At 35.1% G+C, this 20,124-nt stretch overlaps 3 protein-coding genes and 2 long non-coding RNA genes across 6 annotated transcripts; 1 reads left to right on the forward strand and 4 right to left on the reverse strand.

The window, feature by feature from the left end:
* On the reverse strand, nucleotides 78-16,838 carry LOC110268625. The gene is made up of 3 exons (XR_002356878.1): nucleotides 16,826-16,838; nucleotides 8,595-8,598; nucleotides 78-186 (listed from the first exon to the last, which is right to left on the reverse strand). It is a non-coding gene; the product is annotated as an uncharacterized LOC110268625 (long non-coding RNA).
* LOC107622800 lies at nucleotides 147-1,597 on the forward strand. The gene is made up of 3 exons (XR_001616278.2): nucleotides 147-292; nucleotides 731-1,034; nucleotides 1,121-1,597. It is a non-coding gene; the product is annotated as an uncharacterized LOC107622800 (long non-coding RNA).
* On the reverse strand, nucleotides 2,072-3,782 carry LOC107622792. Its single transcript, XM_016324831.2, has 5 exons — nucleotides 3,462-3,782; nucleotides 3,200-3,284; nucleotides 2,885-3,087; nucleotides 2,614-2,683; nucleotides 2,072-2,348 (listed from the first exon to the last, which is right to left on the reverse strand). Exons 1-5 carry the CDS (start codon nucleotides 3,609-3,611, stop codon nucleotides 2,194-2,196), a joined length of 663 nt encoding a protein of 220 aa, XP_016180317.1. The 5' UTR covers nucleotides 3,612-3,782; the 3' UTR covers nucleotides 2,072-2,193.
* Nucleotides 4,670-8,094, reverse strand: LOC107622783 (adenine DNA glycosylase). The gene is made up of 7 exons (XM_016324820.2): nucleotides 7,372-8,094; nucleotides 6,940-6,999; nucleotides 6,736-6,855; nucleotides 6,567-6,664; nucleotides 5,754-6,301; nucleotides 5,336-5,442; nucleotides 4,670-4,956 (listed from the first exon to the last, which is right to left on the reverse strand). The coding sequence occupies exons 1-7, from the start codon at nucleotides 7,840-7,842 to the stop codon at nucleotides 4,867-4,869; spliced, it is 1,494 nt and encodes a 497-aa protein (XP_016180306.1). The 5' UTR covers nucleotides 7,843-8,094; the 3' UTR covers nucleotides 4,670-4,866.
* LOC107626595 (putative disease resistance protein RGA1) lies at nucleotides 9,405-12,630 on the reverse strand. Of its 2 annotated transcripts, none has more exons than XM_021115142.1 (3): nucleotides 10,214-12,630; nucleotides 9,870-9,881; nucleotides 9,405-9,838 (listed from the first exon to the last, which is right to left on the reverse strand). In XM_021115142.1, the coding sequence occupies exon 1, from the start codon at nucleotides 12,539-12,541 to the stop codon at nucleotides 11,627-11,629; it is 915 nt and encodes a 304-aa protein (XP_020970801.1). In that variant the 5' UTR covers nucleotides 12,542-12,630; the 3' UTR covers nucleotides 9,405-9,838; nucleotides 9,870-9,881; nucleotides 10,214-11,626. The 2 variants fall into 2 exon arrangements, with proteins under 2 accessions (XP_020970801.1, XP_016184985.1); XM_016329499.2 differs by having other exon boundaries at nucleotides 9,409-9,838; nucleotides 10,214-12,627.

A 20,124-nucleotide genomic window follows, 5' to 3' on the forward strand; every position in this document is an offset into this window, starting at 1 on the left:
GAATAATATTTTGAAGTTTAGATTAGACTATAATTATATTTTCATGTGTTTATTTATATTTTATTCACTATTTTATTATAAAATGGTTTTTTCGATTCAACCACGATCAAACCGGTTGAACTTATAAACCAGTAAATCAGTAGTTAGAGCGGTTTGATGACCGGTTCGGTTTTCAGAACCTTGCTTCTCTTTGCTGCTGCTCACGGTGGTCCAACCGTTTTCTCCGCTGCTTCTTCTTCTTCTTCAATATTTCTGCGTTTTCGTCTGTTCGTCTTCGAATCTCAAAATTTAGGTATGCTAAGAATTTTCCTCTGTTCGTCTGCATGATCTCATAAATCAGCTTAAAGGATCACAATCCTTTTTAACAAATTCACAATTCTTGCATGTCTTAGGGTGTTTTCCTAGTTCTGATTTTTATTTATCTTGTTTCCTCGGTTTGTTGCTGTGTGAGAAGGGTTTCTTCGATAATCATTTTCTGCAACTTCAGCAGCTGCAATATTATTGAAATTGTGTCTCTCTTCTTTGAAGATTCTCAAAGATCTTTCGAAACAGAATCTTGAAAAACTTATAGAAAATTCTTTATTATAATTATCTACATTCATCAGTTATCAATATATTTTTTCTTTTTTATCTCTTCTTGATTTGAAGAATTGGTTGATTCTGTTCTGTTTCAGCGTAATAGTAGTTTCCTGATTTCTGATTTCTGTGTATTACTTTTCTGTATATTAAGATGGCTCAGCAGGTACAAGAACTTACAGTGATAGCCCCTGATCAAAATATGGTACATTATAGGGTTACTCGTGATACCACAGTTGCTATTGTAAGATCCGTAGTAGCTTGTTTAAGGGGTTTCGGAGAGGCAGAAGTGGAAGCAATGCTGAGCGTGGGCCCAGATTATATACCTGTTCCGGACCATCTGCATCTGTGGGAGCCGGCAACAAGTCAATGTACTCTGGTTTTCCAGCAGCCGGGACGCATCCCCCCGATTCGTGGACAATGGTGATGATGCCGATGGTGACCAGAAGAGGGCAAAGGTTAGAGAAGAAATGAAAATTCATAGCTAGGTAATAGTTGAATAGATTATCTTGGAATACTTATTGAGCTAATGATGATACACTAGGTTGTTTTTGTCCATGGAGGCGAGGCGTTCAAGTCGGTGCTGTTAAGATAGATGAAGCAGCTGGAAGCATGGAACAGTTGACAATATAATACATTGCAAGTTCTAGGATCTGTCAGATAGGTTTCTGAATCTGCATTCTGTAATCAATTTCCTGTCAAATATACATTTTCAACTTTCAGAATTCCTGTTTTCGCTGATGTTTAGAGTTTAGCTAAACATGATATGCATAGATTTTACAACTGAATTTGTGTTTTATAGTACCAACTGGTAGTTATGGTGACAGTAAATTTGGAGTTTGAGTTGGCCTGGTCTGAAACATTTGATGGTTTTGAGAGAGAACAACTTTTTGAACAACATTATTGGCCGTGTAACTGATGGAATTTATGAAGGTACCACTGAGTTTGAATTCTGGTTTTATCATTTTGATAAAACCAACCACAGTTGAATGCAAGATTTGAGATTGGATATTGATCTTAAGAATTAAGATAATGTTACCATATGAAATATACTTTAGGATTACACAAGTATTTCTCAAGTTTTATAGTTCTATGAGAATGGAAATGGACTTGGAAATTTTGTTGGGTGCATTTTATGTTATCTATATTCTATTTATAATGCTACTAATTAAGGTCTATGATTTGAAAGATTTTTGGAGTCTATTTTTATTGACCTGAATAAAGGAGCTCTCTTAATGATGAACTACAATAATCTTAACTCTATTTTTCTCAAGATTATTGATTATACAAGTGTCACAAGCATATTCTGTTCCAATAATTTTGATTTTAATATGAAAAACTTATTCAATTGCCAAAATTTAAAGTACTTGATGGTCGTTTTATCTTACATGGATAGTATTCTGTTGGAGAATATGTTCTCTTACATGGATTTCACTAAATAAATATCAAAATCTTGTGCATTGATTAAATCAAAATGTCCTACCATAAACACATGTATATACAATATAGTTTTTTATTAAGCCAAGGCCCAAGGGACAATAGAATGTTAAATTGTCTGTTACATCACTTTGCAACCAAAATGAAAATGAAAAATTTTCACTATTTTGAAGATATTAATCATTCTTTCCATACAGGAATGATACCCTGTGCTGCCAAACGTTTTTCAACCCAAAAGATTATGAGCTTTGCAGTAACTTTCTTTTCATCAACAAGAAATGGCTCAACAGTGCTTGGTCCTGAGTTATATGATGACAATGAAAACCCCTTTGGACCTGTTCCAAGCCAAAATAAATAATATCATATTACATATGCATGTTCCTTAATAGAAGACAACATTCGATAACTTTGACAAGATATAAATACAGAGACAGAGAAATACAAAATTTTCGTCTTAAAAGTTACTATTCTTTATACTGATCTCTACTCTAAACATAACTTTGTGTCTCTATATCCATGTATTTATATTAAGTCTGCAGTTAAAAAATGTAGTCGTATAACCCTACACTTTTCCAGTGACACAAAAAAAATGTTACCTACCAGTTATGCCTGTGGGAAAGAAGGCCCAAAATGAATATGGATTTCCCTTTTTCAAGAATGAACTTTCCAACTGTCAATCAAGACACAATCAAATATTAAGATTTAATCAATCATGAAAATTTTTGCAAGGTGTGAGCACAATCTTAATCAACTACACTAGTTGAATTTTGGTGAATTTTGACAATGTTACTAACAAATAGTTCTAGTCATGTAGCATTATATTACACTCATATGAACAATAACATAGGTGCCATATAGTCACATTACTAACCTTATTGTCCTTAAAGACCAACTCAATCTCAGAAAGATCTTCTTGTGCTTCAAGTATTTCTTTAAGTGAAGGGATCACATCCTCCTCCATCATCTGAGGTAGCGGCTTGACCGGTGCTTTAGCCGGAGGCTTCTTCGCTGGCTCAGCCTTTGGCGCTGCTGCCTTTACCTCTTTTGTTTCGGACTCCTTTGTTTCAGAAGTAGCTATGAACATAAAAATGATAAAATGAAATTAGAGTTTTTTGCTTAGACTAATCATTAATAAATAAAAGAAAGATTCAACCATAGCTTTTATTGTGTTAATGCATGAACACACCTGCTGTAGTAGTAGATGATTCTTGAACAGCAGAACAACATGTGATCTTGTTTTTTCTGTTAGCTGATTTTAGTTTACTTACAATCTGCAACAAAAGAAAATCAAACATTAAAAGAAAGTGAACTTTTATATTGGAATAATCTTAATCCAAAACTAACATAATAAGGATCAAAAAAGGTGTAACTACATGTGCAATAAATTCCATAAACTCAATCCAATAGAAGACATCAAAATTTTCTTTATTGATTCGTATAAAGCATACCAAAGGTGGAATTGCTGATGATGATGATGAAGAGGGTATGGAATTCTTAGAAGCATGCAAAGAAGAAGAAGAAGGTGAAGTAGTTAATGACCACAAACGAAAGCTAGAATCACCAAGTGTTCCTCCTCTTAACAAAATTGCCATTTGCATTATTCTCCTATGTTAAATGCTTCCTTTTTTTCCTTTCCTTTTTTTTCCCTAATTCAATCTCCAACCATTTTCTTTTTGTTGTCACTGGTTTGTTGATGATGGCTTTAGTGAGAAAAATAGAAACTAGAGTGGGAGGAACAAAATGAAAGAATCCTCTGATCCACATGGTTTTTTGAAACAATATGTACCACTGATTTTTACGACTTATATTTCTATCTATCTAATATTATATGAAAAAAATGAAATTAACAAATAATAACAAACTTGTTGGAAACACTAGAGTACAAAACTAGAGTAGTGACAAAGAATGAATGTGTGTTGAGTTAATTTCAACCGCATATTGAACTTGCCAAGACAAACTAAAACTCCTTTTAACTCTTTTTAGGAGATTTTTCCCCATATCCACATGTTTCTCTTATAGTTATTTTAACCCTCTTTTTTTTTTTACTTTATGAAAAATCCAACAAAAAACATGCACTATTTGATTTGAACAATCTTTTGCACGGTTGAAAAGTTGGTTAAAATTTTATAATTAGTTTTAATCGAACATCTCATATTTTCTCTGGATTTTTTTCTAATATAAATTATGAAAAATATTTATTTTTCCAAAATCTATTTCTGAGTTTTATTTACCGAAATGCACATTTTTTTTTTGTATTTGGACGCCGGGGAGTAAGGCAAATTTGCTAATTTTTATAGAGTTCGCCGTGGGGTGCGATGAACTTGCCCAAATAAAAAAAAAAAAAAGTGCATTTCAGTAAATAAAGCTGGAAACTAGGTTTGGTGAAAATAAATATTTTTCATAATTTATTATAGAAAAAAAAAAATCCTATTTTCTCTTCACCTTTTGCACTCTATAATATACATTTTTTTACTTTTATAGGACAGCTAGTTTAATCCCTTTTTTTTTGGGTGAGATTCTTAAGTTTGTTTAAATATTGAAGATTTATACTCATGTTAAATGTGTCATTTTAATACCTTAAGTCTCTATACCATTAGACTAGAAAAATAATGAAAGAGATGTTTCTTTTACCTTTTTTTTTTTTTTGAAAGAAAGATGTAATATTTGGTACTATAGAATAAATTATGTCAAATAGGTTTGTCCTCTTGATTCTTTGCTGAACAAAAGTTACAATGTAAAGAAAGCACCTCAGCAATGAACTCTCAAAATACAAGAGAAAAATATTTCACAGTTGCTATATTTAGGTAAGCACAATGTAGCAAGTTTGAATCATGCTTTCAACCTTGTATTAGACTATGTTCTTTTGGTTGTTCTACTTCTCTTCTTAGCAGGCACATGAGAAGGAAAACTTTTCTGCTTGAACTTTTGAACCAAATTGTATACCTGCATATATAAAGCATCAAGAATATGAAACTTTTAAGTTCAATCCTTAACTCACTAGAAGCAAAATATTTAAAATGATGTCTCTTAACTGAATTGATAGTGCACAATTATTTATATCAGTTCTAGTTTAGACTTTAGAGTTTAATTATGTTATAAACTAATGCTGTAAAAGAGTTTTATATTGTTGCCATTTAGATGGTTGCATTTGTAAGACTTTTCAATATAAAATCACTTTTCTCATATAACAATACATAAATGGATGTTAGTGAAAAATTTTACACTGACAATGTATAGAAAATAAATCCTTTAGTTTATAAGGACCAATTCATATCATACTACTGGAAAAGATTTTGTTAATGTTGGAGTCTCAGCAAGCTACCTTTCTTACACTGGTTGTTAGCCCCATACTTGAAAGCGAATTGCCGTCAACATATTTCCAATTTGTAGTTTCATTTCCATGGCTTCTCAACACATCTTCTACTTTTCCTATTAGAAAATAAATCAAGAGGTAATTAACATTAATTTAAAAGTACTGTATGTGCACAGAAGTCAAAATATATGCAAGTAAAACACTTAATCAAGAGCAGTTTTATATAGTTGTCAAATACCAATTCACTTGACTAAGTTTCAAGTGTAGTAATTTGTGTAATAGATTATGGACTGTCATTTATAGTTTATTATTAGGAACAAAAAAAAATCTCTTTAAGTTTTAGAGAGAAGGAGTACTGGTAATTTTTTTTTACTGGAGAATTAAAATACCAAAACCATCTTGCAATGCTAGATAGATAGGCACAAACCTTTCAACTGCAACACTAGTAATTCGACATACAACTTGAGGCGAATGTGACTGAAAATGTGAACGAATTCCCCAACATCTTCCCTCAGAACAATATTGCAATTCCTTTTGCTTCTGGTGTCAATTTTGAGAACATTTTTCAAGAAGAAATTTGTTGCCTCTCTTCTAGCCGATGAAGTAGTTTCGCCATCCAAAGAGGCAGATGGAAACTCCCATAGACCGGCAAGCAATCCTTCATCAGGCCTTTTGACAAGAATAAATTTGCTTGTTGACTGTTTTTCGTCCGACATTGTATCAGCTCCAAGTAACTCAACAACACATACAGCACTAAAGTCACATCTTTGTTTAACCTTCGTGCCCTTTACAGGATAATCTGTTACCGCTACTGAAGTATCTTCTTTAGAAATTGACAATGCTTTACAAAATTCTGATACTGGACATGATGAGCAGCTCGGATTCAAAGGCGTGCACACGGTTGCCCCAAGTTCCATCAGGGATTGATTGAGGTCCCCTGGTCGGAGAGGATCGACCAACTGAGCTGCTACTTTCCTTAATCTCCGTATCAATCCCACAAAGAACAAAGAAAAGAAAGATAGTAAAGAAAAAGAAATACAAGCCTAAACATATAAGTTGAGAATTTGATTTGATGCATGAAAATATGCTTCGATTTTTCCATTTTCTCACATTAGTCTAAAGATCAGTTAATGAAAAAAAATCATACAACTGAAAAGCTAAAACATGTGTCACCTTCTACGCAATAGTTTGCATTCTTTGATGACACAAATAATTTGTTCGTGAAGTTCACAAAACTCACCAAAATCTCTTAACAGTTGCTGAATCTTTTGGATTAGCAGAAACGGCCCTTAATCTAGCAATCACCCTTACGACGTTCCCATCAACAACAGGTACTGCCTGATAATTTAATCCATGAGTATCCAATTACAAGTTTCCAGGAACCAAAATCACAGAAACAGCCTACCAACCTCGTTGAATGCTATAGAGGCAATTGCTCCGGCTGTATACTCCCCAATTCCAGGAATCTTTTGTAGCATAGAAGCCATTTTAGGAATCCTTCCTCCTTCTGCAACGATTTTCTTCGCACCCTAACAGCAGGAAGGGAAACAATTTTCAAAGCTTAGAGCACATACTGGTATAAGGAAAAATCAAATGTTGTAATGAAAGATCACCTCAAAAAGAAAACGAGCTCTTCGATAGTAGCCCAAACCTGCCCACATTTCATTTACTTCCTGCACAAAGATGGTACCAATTGTGTTGGGAGGATACAATTAGTCTACCAACTACAACAAATGCTTCTCAGTTTTCAAAAGATTAAAAGGTAATTTGATATCTGTAATCCAAAGCACATAAAAATAATTCATTAACAAAAGAGTGAACAATGATAGATATAAACAAACAGAGGAACTACAACATTTTGAGCAATGTTCATGATAACTAGATAAAAAAAAAATTTTTAAAAAAATCTAGAACTTGACAATCATAACTGAAAATAGCATTCGAATTGCAGAAATCTCTAGCAATTTAACTAACATCATTACAAAGGGTAGCAAGTAGCAAGAAAGGAATCAAAACCAATGAAAGATAAGTGATGGGAATAGTACCTCAAGAGAAGCTTGAGCTAGATGATGAATAGTGGGCCATTTCTTCATCCAACGGTTGTAATAAGCAATAACAGTCTGAACCCTTGTTTGTTGAAGCATCACCTCAGAAACCCACACACCATAAGCCCTCCTTTGCACCTCTTCATCTTCTTCTTCATCATCATTGCCATTGGAAGCATTCTTGGAAGTTCTCCATGGGAGATCCCTGTGGTTGTTGTCATACCATTCCAACAAGGCTAGCCTCAGTTTGTGAATCTCATCTTTGGTGAATGAGGAGGAGCAAGAAGAAGGTGCTGAATCCTCTATGTCTTGTAGTTGAAGGTGTTCTTCCACCAAAGTTTGTTTCCTTTTTCTGTTGCTGACCCTAATAACAGTGGCCTTGGCCATGTTGTTCCTCTGAGACATTTTAACAAACAGTTGTGATGCAGAACTCAGAAGTGGGTTAACAGCTCTATCCAATGTTGTTGGCATTCAAATCAATAATCATGATGCAATCTATGAACTGTGATACAACTTCTTGGGAGATGGAGAGCTATGCAGAGCGGTAGGGCGCCCTCCCCCAATATTTGAATTATTATAAATCATTCTCAGGATTATCGTCAATTTTTTCCACTAGTTATTATTAATATTATACAATACTTGTCAATTTTATATTTTTGAGTATCCACTAAATTTGGTTCCTAACAAATTTTAGAAAGTCCATAATATTTGCACTTTTTAGATTAAATTTTGTTGATTTGCGGATCGAATCTGAGTTTTAAGAAATTTTAAGTTAAACATTTTGATTCTCAACAAGTTTTTATTATTTTAGAGGTTTACGAAATAGATTGATTTTAAAAAGATTAATTTATTTTATAGTAATATTTGTTAAAAATCTAATTACACTATAATAATATTTTGAATTATATTTTATCAACACATATTAAACAATTTATTGTGAATGATAGATGGACTAAATTGGTGTCGGACATTTGTTACTTCTCAATTTTATGTTTCTTAATAAGTGTTTACTAGATTTAAAAATGTCCTCTAGATAATTTGAGAAATCTGAGAGTGAGATTTTTATAGTGTACAAATTAGATAATTTGATTTGTGATGAAATAATAATTTTTTTACTAAAACACAAATTTAACCTTTAGATTCGTATATTTAAAACATTTAAAATAAAAAATGATGAATTTGACCTTTAGATTTGTAAGTTTTTTTAAAAAAATAAAAATCACAAATCTAACCCTAAAATTTGTGGTATCCATACAAAAAAAATTACACAACACATTGTTAAAAAACACCATCTGAACTACAACACAAAAAGTCAAAAATTAAAAAGTACTGCATTAACAAAGAATGAAAATTCACCTGCGATTATTTTTAAATATAATTGATAGTTGATAATAATGAGATAATTTAACATATTTGACTAAATTTTCATCTAACTATCTTTAACAATAAACTTTATATAAAAATAATTGCAGGTGGTGACGAAAGTTTAATCCAACCATATTTTTTAAATAAGAAATGAGGTTGGTTATTTGAAAAAAAAAATAAAAACAAAATTAACTCATTAAACTAATTTTAAAGATCAAAATACACATTACCTCTATCATCTATAAAACACATATCAATATGAACTCAAGAAAAGCTTTTTAAGCATATTCCAAAACTGATTAAATATAATATCTTGACTGTCTTCTTGAAGAAAAAGAAATGCATAGAACTTATTACACACCAAGTTATATATATTTTTGGTTGGCCACGGTATTCCTCAACTCGACAAGCTAAGGACTAATCCATTGTGGACCGGAGCTCCATTTAAGAGCCGCTGGCTAATGGGTTGCTGCATGCATAAGGCGGGATTCAAACTCCCGACACTTGCTTAAGCGGACGAGTGAGCTAACCACTCGACCAACCCAAGTTGGTTACCAAGTTATATATATAAACTCATAGTAAATTAGTAATATACTTGATTACTAGCTAATCTGGTTAATAATGTAAAATTTTACACGACTATACACCAATTTTACTACTTTTTAAAAAAAAAAAAAAGAAAACAGAACAGCCACCAACTTTACTTCAAACTGAAAATGCTACGAAATTATAGAGACATGGTGTTATAACTTACAGGTTCTCTGAGGAACACAAACATGAAAAGAGGAAAATTACAGTGAAATCTCACAGAATATAAATAGGAAACTCAATAGTCATGCTAGCACATAGCCATAACTTATTACATCATGATCATAGTATCAAACTTAGATGTTTGCCAAACTGAGTTGAAATCACACATCTGTGCAATATTCTCTGGAAACAATTTATTGAGAAACTGAACTTTAATTTTGGCACCAGACCCCAGAGACCTTCCATCTTCAACTTCTTAAGAGCCTTTTTAATACAAAGCACAGAAAAGTTGAAAACCCACATCTGTGCAACATTATTTGGAGACTCCACAGTGGTTGCAGATTTTGAACACCTTTAAAAATGCCATGGATGGCTGAAAGCACACTAAACTGGACCTGATTAAAGGTGATGCGGAAAACAAAATTAATCAATTAAAAAAATGTTCAATTTTGAGATTAGAGCAGGCAGTAAGAACCAGTCTTCCAACAAAAACAGAAACTCAAATAAACAAAGCAAACTTAAAATAATTTTTTAAAAAATTATTGCTGACTCTAAAGTGTTAACTTAAAATGAATGTACTTAAATTGCATAACAAGCAAACTGAAACTATGAAATCAGAGTTGCATGCCATGCAGAGTCCACATATTTGACAAAGAAATATAGCTAGCTAATAGAAGATATTAGCTCCAACAATGTTTACCATAGGACAGTTTGAAGAATAGCTTACCTTAATCTGCTTTGTTTCTTGAAATCCAAGCTCCTCATCTATTCTTGCGCCTTTTAGTTTTCTAGTAGCAAAGGACATCCTTCAATAACTGGTTTCAGATTTTCCTTCTTCTTTATGTAGTCAGGAAGTGATTCTAACTTTTCACAGTTTACAACTGACAAAGAAGACAGTTGAGGCATAATCTTCTTGTCTCCACCATTAACATTGATTCCAGTCCATCCTTTCCACTCATCCAACTTTATGAAGTGAAGCTTTCTCAATCTGGGAAATGCAACTGCATCAGGTGAGGAGCCTTCGTTGACAGCATCCTCATGGTTTAATCCTATTCCCAGAAATTCGACACCTACTATCTTCACATTAGGCATATTCGTGATCTCAAGTGATTCAAGGAATGGGAGTTTCCCTAAAGGGGGCAAAACTTTGCATTCACTACATCTATGAAGCTTTAGGTGTGTTAGTTTGTTCAATTCCATCATCCAGTTGGGGAATGAACTTCCTCCGTAGTCAAATATTCCAAGGGATTGCAATTGAGGAGGTGCTTCTAAGCTATCAAGTAGGACTTGATCGTTGGCCTTCGATCCTACCATAGAAAACCACAGTTCCAAGCCAAGCAGATTTTCCTTGTTCTTTAGATCAGCTCTTGTAGCTTCAGAAATTTCAGTTTTACGACTTTTACCACCCAATCCATCTATGGTAAGACATCCTTCGATATTGTTTAGATTTTCCAAATCTCCAAGACTGCATGCTTTGCTTCTGCTAGCACCACCACTGCTCCCGAAGAATCGATTTAAGGTTCTCAACAAGGTTAAGGTTGCAATCCCTTTTGGTAGGTAGCTAAGGCTTGTTGTCCAGAGAATCTCAAGATGCCGCAACTTGATCAATTTGCCTATACTTTCTGGCAGTTTCTGAAGACTTTTACATCCGTTGAGATTTAAAGTTTGCAAATTAAGCAAATTACTTATTTCAGAAGGCAACTTCTTTAGCTTATGATTGAAAGACAGGTTAAGGTACCTTAGATGTAGCAGTTCAGTTGCCTTCAATGAAAGCTTTTCTATTGGGCAATCGCTCAAATCCAACGCCCTGATCCTCTTCATACGAGGTAGACTGTTGGCAAGATTTGTTGGATCCATGTCGGAAAACTTGGACAAAACCATTAGAGTGTGTAGTTTATCTGCCTTGAGTTTACCTCCATTGTCAATTGAATCTAGGAAAGAGGTTTGATCTTCAAGATACAGGGTACAATGACGGGTAAAATGACGATAACGAGCAGGCTCTGTTACAGCGTCGTTGTCTCCGGACTCTTCACCAGGAAGCATTATGCGGCATTCGTTACGCGCAAGATCTTGGATAAATTCATGCATTTCTTTCTTCAATTTGCATTTCAAGGCGCCCTCGCCTTCCCGTCCAGAATCTCTAGATAATCAAAATTCTGCGAAAGGAACTACGAAGCACGTTCATTAGATCTGACAAGTGGTTCGAATATAGGTTGCTGACGTCTTCCAGAACAAGAAGGAGTTCCCTGTCCTCTATGAACTTATGAAGCTCAAGTTTCAATAATTCAAATTCATTGCCGGCGTATTTCTCTGGTGTTTCAGGAGCGAATTCCAGCATAGACTTAACAATTCGCTTCACATTGAATTGTTGAGAGACAGTTACCCATGCCATGAAATGAAATTTACTTTTCACTTGAGTACTGTTGTAGACATGTCGAGCCAGCGCGGTCGTTCCCATTCCAACCTCTTCTCTAACAAGACATATGCATCTATGAGATTCCTTAGTCAACTTTCTAATTAAGTCTTGAATTTCAGCATCTCGACCAATCATGGGTTCTTCGTCATTTGAGGGAACTGCGGGCGAATGCAGATCTAATGGCTCCGGCTCAGCCTCGTCGGGTGCTGGATCCGAACTCGAACCAAGTTGCTCAGCCTCGTTGGGTACTGAATTCGGACTCGAACTAAGTTGCAACTCGCTGACTTCTTTAATCAAGTCCTCAAAGTCACGAATAATGATGCTGCTCGCCTCACGGTTTCCCTCCTTGCGGCGTTGGAGGAGTGGGAGGCCTAGAAAGTGTAACTTCTTCGCCTGTTGCAGTAGCTCAAATTCTTCTGAAACACCAATTAACTCATAGCATAGATCTTTAATGCCTTGAAACCATGACTTCACTCGTGGAACCTTCAGGTTCTTCTCTGCGTCTTCGATGATATCCAGGACAGCACCGGATATCGTTGATGCCCTTGACCACATTTCTCTCTTAATCACCTTATGAGAATTCGCGTTCCTCAAAACCTTTACTCCCGCCATGATCACTGTATCGCCATTATTGCCCATTGTACATAACTTTTTTTGCGGATTATTTGAGTGTTTGAGCCCCCGTAATTTATGTATCTGGTTTCTGTTAGTTGGTTGGTTTGGTTTAGAGTTTAGACTTAAGCTTAGGACAAGTCTATTGGCACGCGCCTCATGCATAATATATTCAATAATGCTCCACATCCAAGCAAAAAATACTGATTCACGCGCCTCCTCCAACCTCCAAATCGTTTGTAATTTATGCGCTACATGTAACGTCAACCTTACTTTGCTTAACGTAAACAAAGCTGCAAACTAAACCTTCGTTTCTGCTTGTGTTTGCTTTCTTCTTCTTCTCTGTTTGCGTTCTTTCTTATTGATCTGCATTGACTTCAATGTAATAGGCTTTGTCGTTATCCTCTGCTCGCGTTTTCGTTCTTGTTGTTGTTGTTCTTCTTTTCTGTTCGCGTTCTCCGTTATTGACCTGCATTGACTTCAACGTAATAAGCTTCGTTTTCTTCTTCGATCTGGACTTCTAAATCGAAACAATGAATGATTCAACTTTAAATAAGTTGAATGAGAGCGATTTGGATTATTCTTTTGAAACGAATCAAGCTGATGAGGTTTGGATTATTCAATTTTGAATCGAATTCAATGGAATGCAATTCCTAATTCTATTTTGAATTGAATTGAATGGACGCATGCGTTCTGAATCTGAATTGAATTGAATTGACAAAATCTAAATTGTAGAAAGAGGTATTTCGAATTTGATCTTGTATAATGGATTATGTTTCGTTCAATCAGTAGTATACAATTGTTTCACCATGAGTATTTGTTTCGGTTCGTTATGCAGAAAGCTTTTTGAATTTGATTTTATATACTGGATTATGTTTTGTTCACTTAATACTATAGAATTGTTTCATTATAATGACGTTTTTAAATTATGTTTCGTTCAACTGAGAACTATAAAATTGTTTCACCATAGTGATGTTTTCGGTTCATTATGCAGACCAGGTGTGTTGTGGATGAAAAGTTTGTCCCAAAGGTGGGGATGATTTTCAAGACACTAGAAGAAGTCGGAAAGTTCTACAAAAATAAAGAACATGACTCGGAAGGGAGACGAGTTTAAGAATCAACTAATCGTATGCAGTAGAGAGGGGAGGTAAAAATCCAAGATATCTCCAACTCTGAAGACAAACCCCTCAGCCGGGTTAAACTGTCCAGCCAGAATCTACGTACATATAATGAAGGATGTTAGTCTTTAGACAATTTTTAAAGTTTTTTTGAAGCACTCACACCCTTGCTATCCAGACCGTGTAGAGATGCTCAAACAACACAATGAGCTAAGTATGTTTGTGCGTCGAACCATCGAAACCAACGAGGAAGCTAGAATTAGACCGAGCAAAACTTACCAATCGTTTGTAGCAGCAGCCGAAAGTCACCGGGAACTCAGTTTTATAGAAAAAGATGTGATGAATTACATCACAAGGGAAGTATGGAATGTTTCTGAACAAGATGATGCCAAAGAATTCGGGAAGTACCTACTAAGAATGAAAGAGAAGAACCAAAATTTCTTTTTCGAGCTCAACCTCGAAGGCGATCACTCCATCAAACATGCATTCTGGGCCGACGCAAGAAGCAGGGCTGCATGCAAGTATTTTGAAGATGTGGTTTCATTCGACACCACCTACAACATAAACAGGTATTCGGTTCACCCAACTTCAGTACTTACGTTCACTATATGCACAAGTTTCGGTTCATTTAACCGTGAGATTGTCCATGTATGCAGGTACAATCTGGTTTTTGGTTCATTTGTGGGGGTGAATTACCACGGTCAGTCAACACTTCTCGGATGCGCGCTGATGAGAAACAAGGACATTAATCATTCAAATGGCTATTCGAGTGTTGGTTCCGTTGCATGGGAGGGAAGCCACCAAAAGACATTCTCACCGACCAATGCGCATCGATGCAAAGGGCCATCGAGTTTTCCATGCCAACAACAATTTACCATTGGTGCATTTAGCACATTATGAAGAAGATCCCAAACAAACTAAACGGCTACAAGCGACACGAAAAAAATCAAACAAGAGATGAGCCACGTCGTTTGGAACTCATTCACAAAAGATGCATTCGACAGAAATTGGAATGATTTCCTCACAATGTACGACTTAGGAGGCAACAAGTGGCTCTCTGGTAATTGAGGTTTCAATTTGGATTATTTTCATGCCTTTACCTTTTTGGGTGAAAACATGCACACTTTCGGTTTAGTACAGCTAATCAGTTCGGTTCATTCTGCAGAGTTGTATGAGGATCGGCATATATGGGTTCCAGTTTACCTGGATCACCACTTTTGGGCCTGGATGGAAAGCACACAAAGGAGCGAGAGCATGCATGCATTTTTCAACAAGTTTATCACACACAACAGCTCCTTGAGTCAATTCGTGAAGCAATACGACAATTGCCTAGCAAGCAGAGAGCAAAGAGAGAGAGAATTCGATTCTGCAGATTTTCACACCCTGATACCGTGCACAACAAAATCAGCAATAGAGGCTCAATTTCAGCACGTTTATACCCATGAGAAGTTCAGGGAAGTTTAAGCTCAATTTAGAGGAAAGGTGAACTGCATCACAAGATCAAAGCATTCCACTCTAGGTTTCACAACATACGAAGTGATGGAGCAGGTTTCTAACTCCACATTCAACAAGTTTTTCGTCACCTACGATGCAGTATCACGAGAGGTAAAGTGTCAATGCCTGCTGTTCAAGTCAAGGGGAATACTGTGCCGCCACTCTTTGAGCGTCCTAAGCTTCGAGCAAGTAGATAACGTGGCACCAAAATACATACTGGAGCACTAGAGCAAGAACATAAAGAGGAGGCACACACACATCAAGAGCAGCCAAGACGAGCCTCTGCTGGAGCCAAGAAGCAAGAGATTTGACAATGTCATGGCTGAGATGCAAGAATATCAAGCAAGAAGCAAAGGAAAAGATTTGTTATCCCACGAAGAAGCGACATTGAGCGACGTGAACGATCTTCAAAGCCCTCCACGTGTCAGAACAAGAGGCCGACCCAAGAACAGACTTGGATCAAACCTGAAAAAAAGGTCTCAAATGCCACAAAGAAAAAGCTAGCTCCAAGCGAGGTAAAATTGATTTGCTTTCGATTAGGCAAACATTGATTTGTGCATTTTGCTAATATACGATTTATTTTCTCTTTTTACAGTTGAATCTTTTAGACGGCGGACCAACGATTCAGTCAAGTTCCAACTTTTGCAATGCACTGGATATGAATTATCCCGAAGAGGATTATACAGGTTTTAGGTTTTATTAATATAAATTTCTTTTCATCCATGAGCAAATTTCGGTTCACTGAAGTTATAGGAAGGTTAATTTCTGACTGTTGTTAGTCTTTAATGAATAGTCACTTTTTTTGTTTTTGATATTAGCTTTTGTGAAATTATTTACTCAAAAGTCACTTTTTTCTTTATTGAATAGTCAATTTATTGTGCTATGTCAGAGAGTTCAAGTGTTTTTGATATTGATAGAAACATTTTTTTATAATTAGCTCTATGCTATATTGATATATGTAATTTTTCGGTTCATCTAGTGTATTAATTTTTGTTCATTGTATTTTTGGGGTTCTTAATGTCTTGATAAATACCCTGATTCCATTCACTGTGAACCTGGAACAAAACAGCAACCAGATAGTTCCAACAGATATATAAATTAACATATCAGACCAACAGGACAAGGAGTAATGCATCTTGAATCAGATATAAATATTAACATTAGATATATACATTGATATTAAGATTAGTTATATACATTAACATTTACATTAATATTCACATATATACATTGAAAGAAGCATTGTTTGCTTTTTTACAACCTGTCAATCATAGTATATCCTATTTACTATCTAAATCCGCAGATGAGAATTTACAAAAAGGGCTGGAGAGGGCAGCAGATGGCTTCAGGAGTCTTATTGCTTCAGATGCCCGAATCACTTGGTCTCTGATTTTGTTCATTTCATGCATTAGAATATTCGGACCATATTCCTGCCTGAGCCATCAATCTCTTTCTACATTTCAATCGAAAGGAATTAGTTACATAAGAAATGAACCCAACCAAAATAAGAAATGAAAGAATTGCATTAATTTTGAAACTACTTAGTACTTACTTGTGTCCAAGCTTTATATCGATATCTCTTCCCGCTTTTGATATTTCGAGGATCAATTGTTTCAAGCCATTTCATGATGTATATGCCACAATCATAGCTAAGCAAGAATTTAGTATAATACGATTAATAGTATACAAAATAAAACACATTAAAAATAGCACTATAGAAGAGAAAGATTTTTACTCTGTTCGTTGGCCATTCAGCGCGATATACTCTGCTTCTTCTCCTTCTCTGTCCTCCATTAAGGGTTCCGCCCCAGCGTAAACCCTCATCTGAAAAATTATTAATCCCTGAAAGGGACAGAAAAAGTGAATAAAAAGAAGCAACAACAATGAACTGAACACATAATAATAGGTGAATCAAAATCACAACTACACTGAACCGACAACAAATCATGATTTGAATAAAACAAGATAAACAATCAATTACCGAATTCTACTCATGTTTGAATAATTTACAACAAAATAACTTACAACAAATTTGTTCAGTTTCACTCTCGATTCAGGTATATCTTTTTTCTTCCTATTTACAGGGTCAAGGACATAAAATGCCTTTTTTCTTGACATCAGCAATCCACAACCACCAATGCCCTCTGTTGCAGATCGGCACAAATAGCTGAAGTTTGGAAAAATGATAGAATATTTCAATCGAAACAATAGCAAATGAGAGAATTATGGAAGAATTTTTAGAAATGACAACTTACAAATGGATACGATGCAAATTTTCTTTTGTCAAGGAAACGACATTGGTGGGCATACTGATCGATATCGAACCGATAGGCCTTCTTAGTATTTGGATCAGTGTAGTCCATGCCGTAGTTTCCTAACATAAACATCTGCAAAACAAACATTAGTTAAATCACCAACGACCAAACAAGTGAATCTAAATTTGCCAACACCATTGAACCGAACATAATTCATATGTTGAATAAAACGTGATAAACATTCAATCATCAAGAGAAAATTTTTCTTCATGCAAAAGAACTCAACAAAACACATAACAATCAGGTGAATCAATATGAACATTTCCACTGAACTGAACACCAATCATTTGGTGAATAAAACGTGATAAATATTCAATCATCAAGAAAAATATTTTCTGCATGCAAAAGGACTCAACTGAACACTTGACAGTCAAATAAATCAACATGAACAACTCCACTGAACATAACTCCATTCATGTTTTGAATAAAATGCGATAAACATCAATCAACAGGGAATAAGAAATTTAGCTTACCACAATATCTAGCGGCACAATGTATATTTGTTCCTAAAACCGGTGACCTTTTATTTGGTTAAGAATCATGTTATGTATAGTGACCACCTACAGGAACAAAATTTATGAGATATAATGTATAAGAGTCTTTAGAAAAATCATTAACGTTAACGGAATTGGCAAAGAATTTACCGTGCTTTCCACCTGTTCTTTGGGCATTATAGACATGAAATGTTGTCTAAGCCCCTCGTAATTTGCCTCATGCTTCAAGACGAATATGGCGACATATTTGTTGCTACTATCTTTGGTCTGTTTCACATGTGTCATCCAACGATAACACTTTTCGATCAACTCCTCCGTGATTTCTTTATTTTTTTCGGAGTTTTGTAAACTTCAGCAGCTGTGACGGTTGGATCGACAGTTGTTGCTTCAGCAAACTTCAATGCTGCTGTCACCCTAGCATCTACCACCGCCTCTTCCAGGATTTCAAGCTCTGAAACCGTAGGCTCAAAGGGGTGAGTTGGTTGAGTCACTGTTATTTGAGAGGGGGAGTTGGTTGAGATGTTAGGGGACTTATCCCAAGGCTGAAGAAAGGCACATCATTTTTCCATTGCCTAGGACGATCAACACTACAAGATGACAGAGATATAAAACAATGATATTAAACAAAAATGATATTAAATGATGTAGTGAACCTAAATTAAACCATGTGGTGAACTAAAAATATCCAGATTTGAACAAAATTGATATTAGACAATAGAGTGAACCAAAATGAAACAATGTGGTGAACCGAAATTATGCAGATTTGAACAAGCATAAAATACAAATCAAGCTGTGCTTCTTCTTCCAATTGCCGTGCCACCTTAGCTTCTTGGCATGGTTGCTGTTGTTCTTTGGGATGGCTATTGCATTAAATAGAAAAGAGTTCAGTAACAACGCAGAATTATTATCATGTACTATTAAAACTAATAAAAAGAATTATAATTACCAGCTAGACCAGAAGATTATAAAAGTTGATATTAATTAAAACTTACACATTCATTGGAGGTTCTGGCTCCGTATTCCTTGGGGAAGATTCCTCAGCAGCCTGCTTTTGTTGTTCCGATTGTTGTGCCAGTGCTTTTTCGCAGGGCTGCTGTTGCTGTCCCAAAGGGCTGTTGCATTAAACAGAAAACAGTTTAATAATGATCCCAAATTATTATCATTTTCTATTAAAATTAATAAAAAGAATTTTATATGCAACATACTCATTATCAGAAGTTGGTTGTGTTTGACTTTCCAGAGGGACATAGATAAAGTCATCTTTTATCAACTTTTCCTTGAGAGAACTTGGAAGAGACAATGCAATAAGAGCTCTACGGAATGTAAACAAGGAAGAAGTTAATGTTAAATAATTAGAATTGGTTCTGAGAAATGGAAATCTGCACATTGAAAAACTCACATTTCCAAAGGTTCAGAACGAGTTTCTTCTCGAACCTCAATAATTTGTATTTCAGAATCAGGTGTAGCGCTACTGACATTTAAACACAATTTCCGTGTGATTAATTAAACAAAAATTATTACCTAAATCTAAAAGAGCAACATAAATATTTTTAACTTACACTTGTGGAGTTTTAAAACTCTTTCTTTGATGGATTTTTTTTTCTAAAATATTTTACTGAGGTTTTCGGGGTATTTTTCTTAAAAACAAAGATAACAAATTAAAATTAGAAACCAAAATTAAAAGCAGAGGTTTAGAAACACATGAAATTCATTTTTGGGAACCACTGAACCGAAAGTAAAGCCTGCAATGAACTAATTTACCTGGTATTGTCCGGGGCATTTACAGACGGTGTAGAGCTCGCCTGAGTCTGTAAGAGAGGTTCGCTACCCAGATTTACAGTTGGTAGTCTAAGCAAGATAAATAAATATTAATAAGTGAATCCAGAGGAATTAGAAGAGGTTCTAGCAAAAGCTAGCAAAGAAAGAAAAAGAACTCAGTATAAGAAACTGAATCTTACGTCTCAGAGAAATCATTTTGCGCCTCCGTTGAGTCAAACTAATCTGGAGCAATGTTTGCTGTCTGAGCCCCATCATTTTTTTTCTTTGATCTCTTTTCTCTTAACATCTCCAACGCTTGTCTTCTTCTTTCTGCAGCGCTGCCTTTTACTTGTTCAGTTCTGAAAATTTATAAAATAAGTATCAATGAACCTAAAACGAAAGCATCGATAAAAGAAAATATGATTCAAGAA

This window comes from Arachis ipaensis, chromosome B02 (genome assembly GCF_000816755.2).
Source record: "Arachis ipaensis cultivar K30076 chromosome B02, Araip1.1, whole genome shotgun sequence".
NCBI classification, from domain to species: domain Eukaryota; kingdom Viridiplantae; phylum Streptophyta; class Magnoliopsida; order Fabales; family Fabaceae; genus Arachis; species Arachis ipaensis.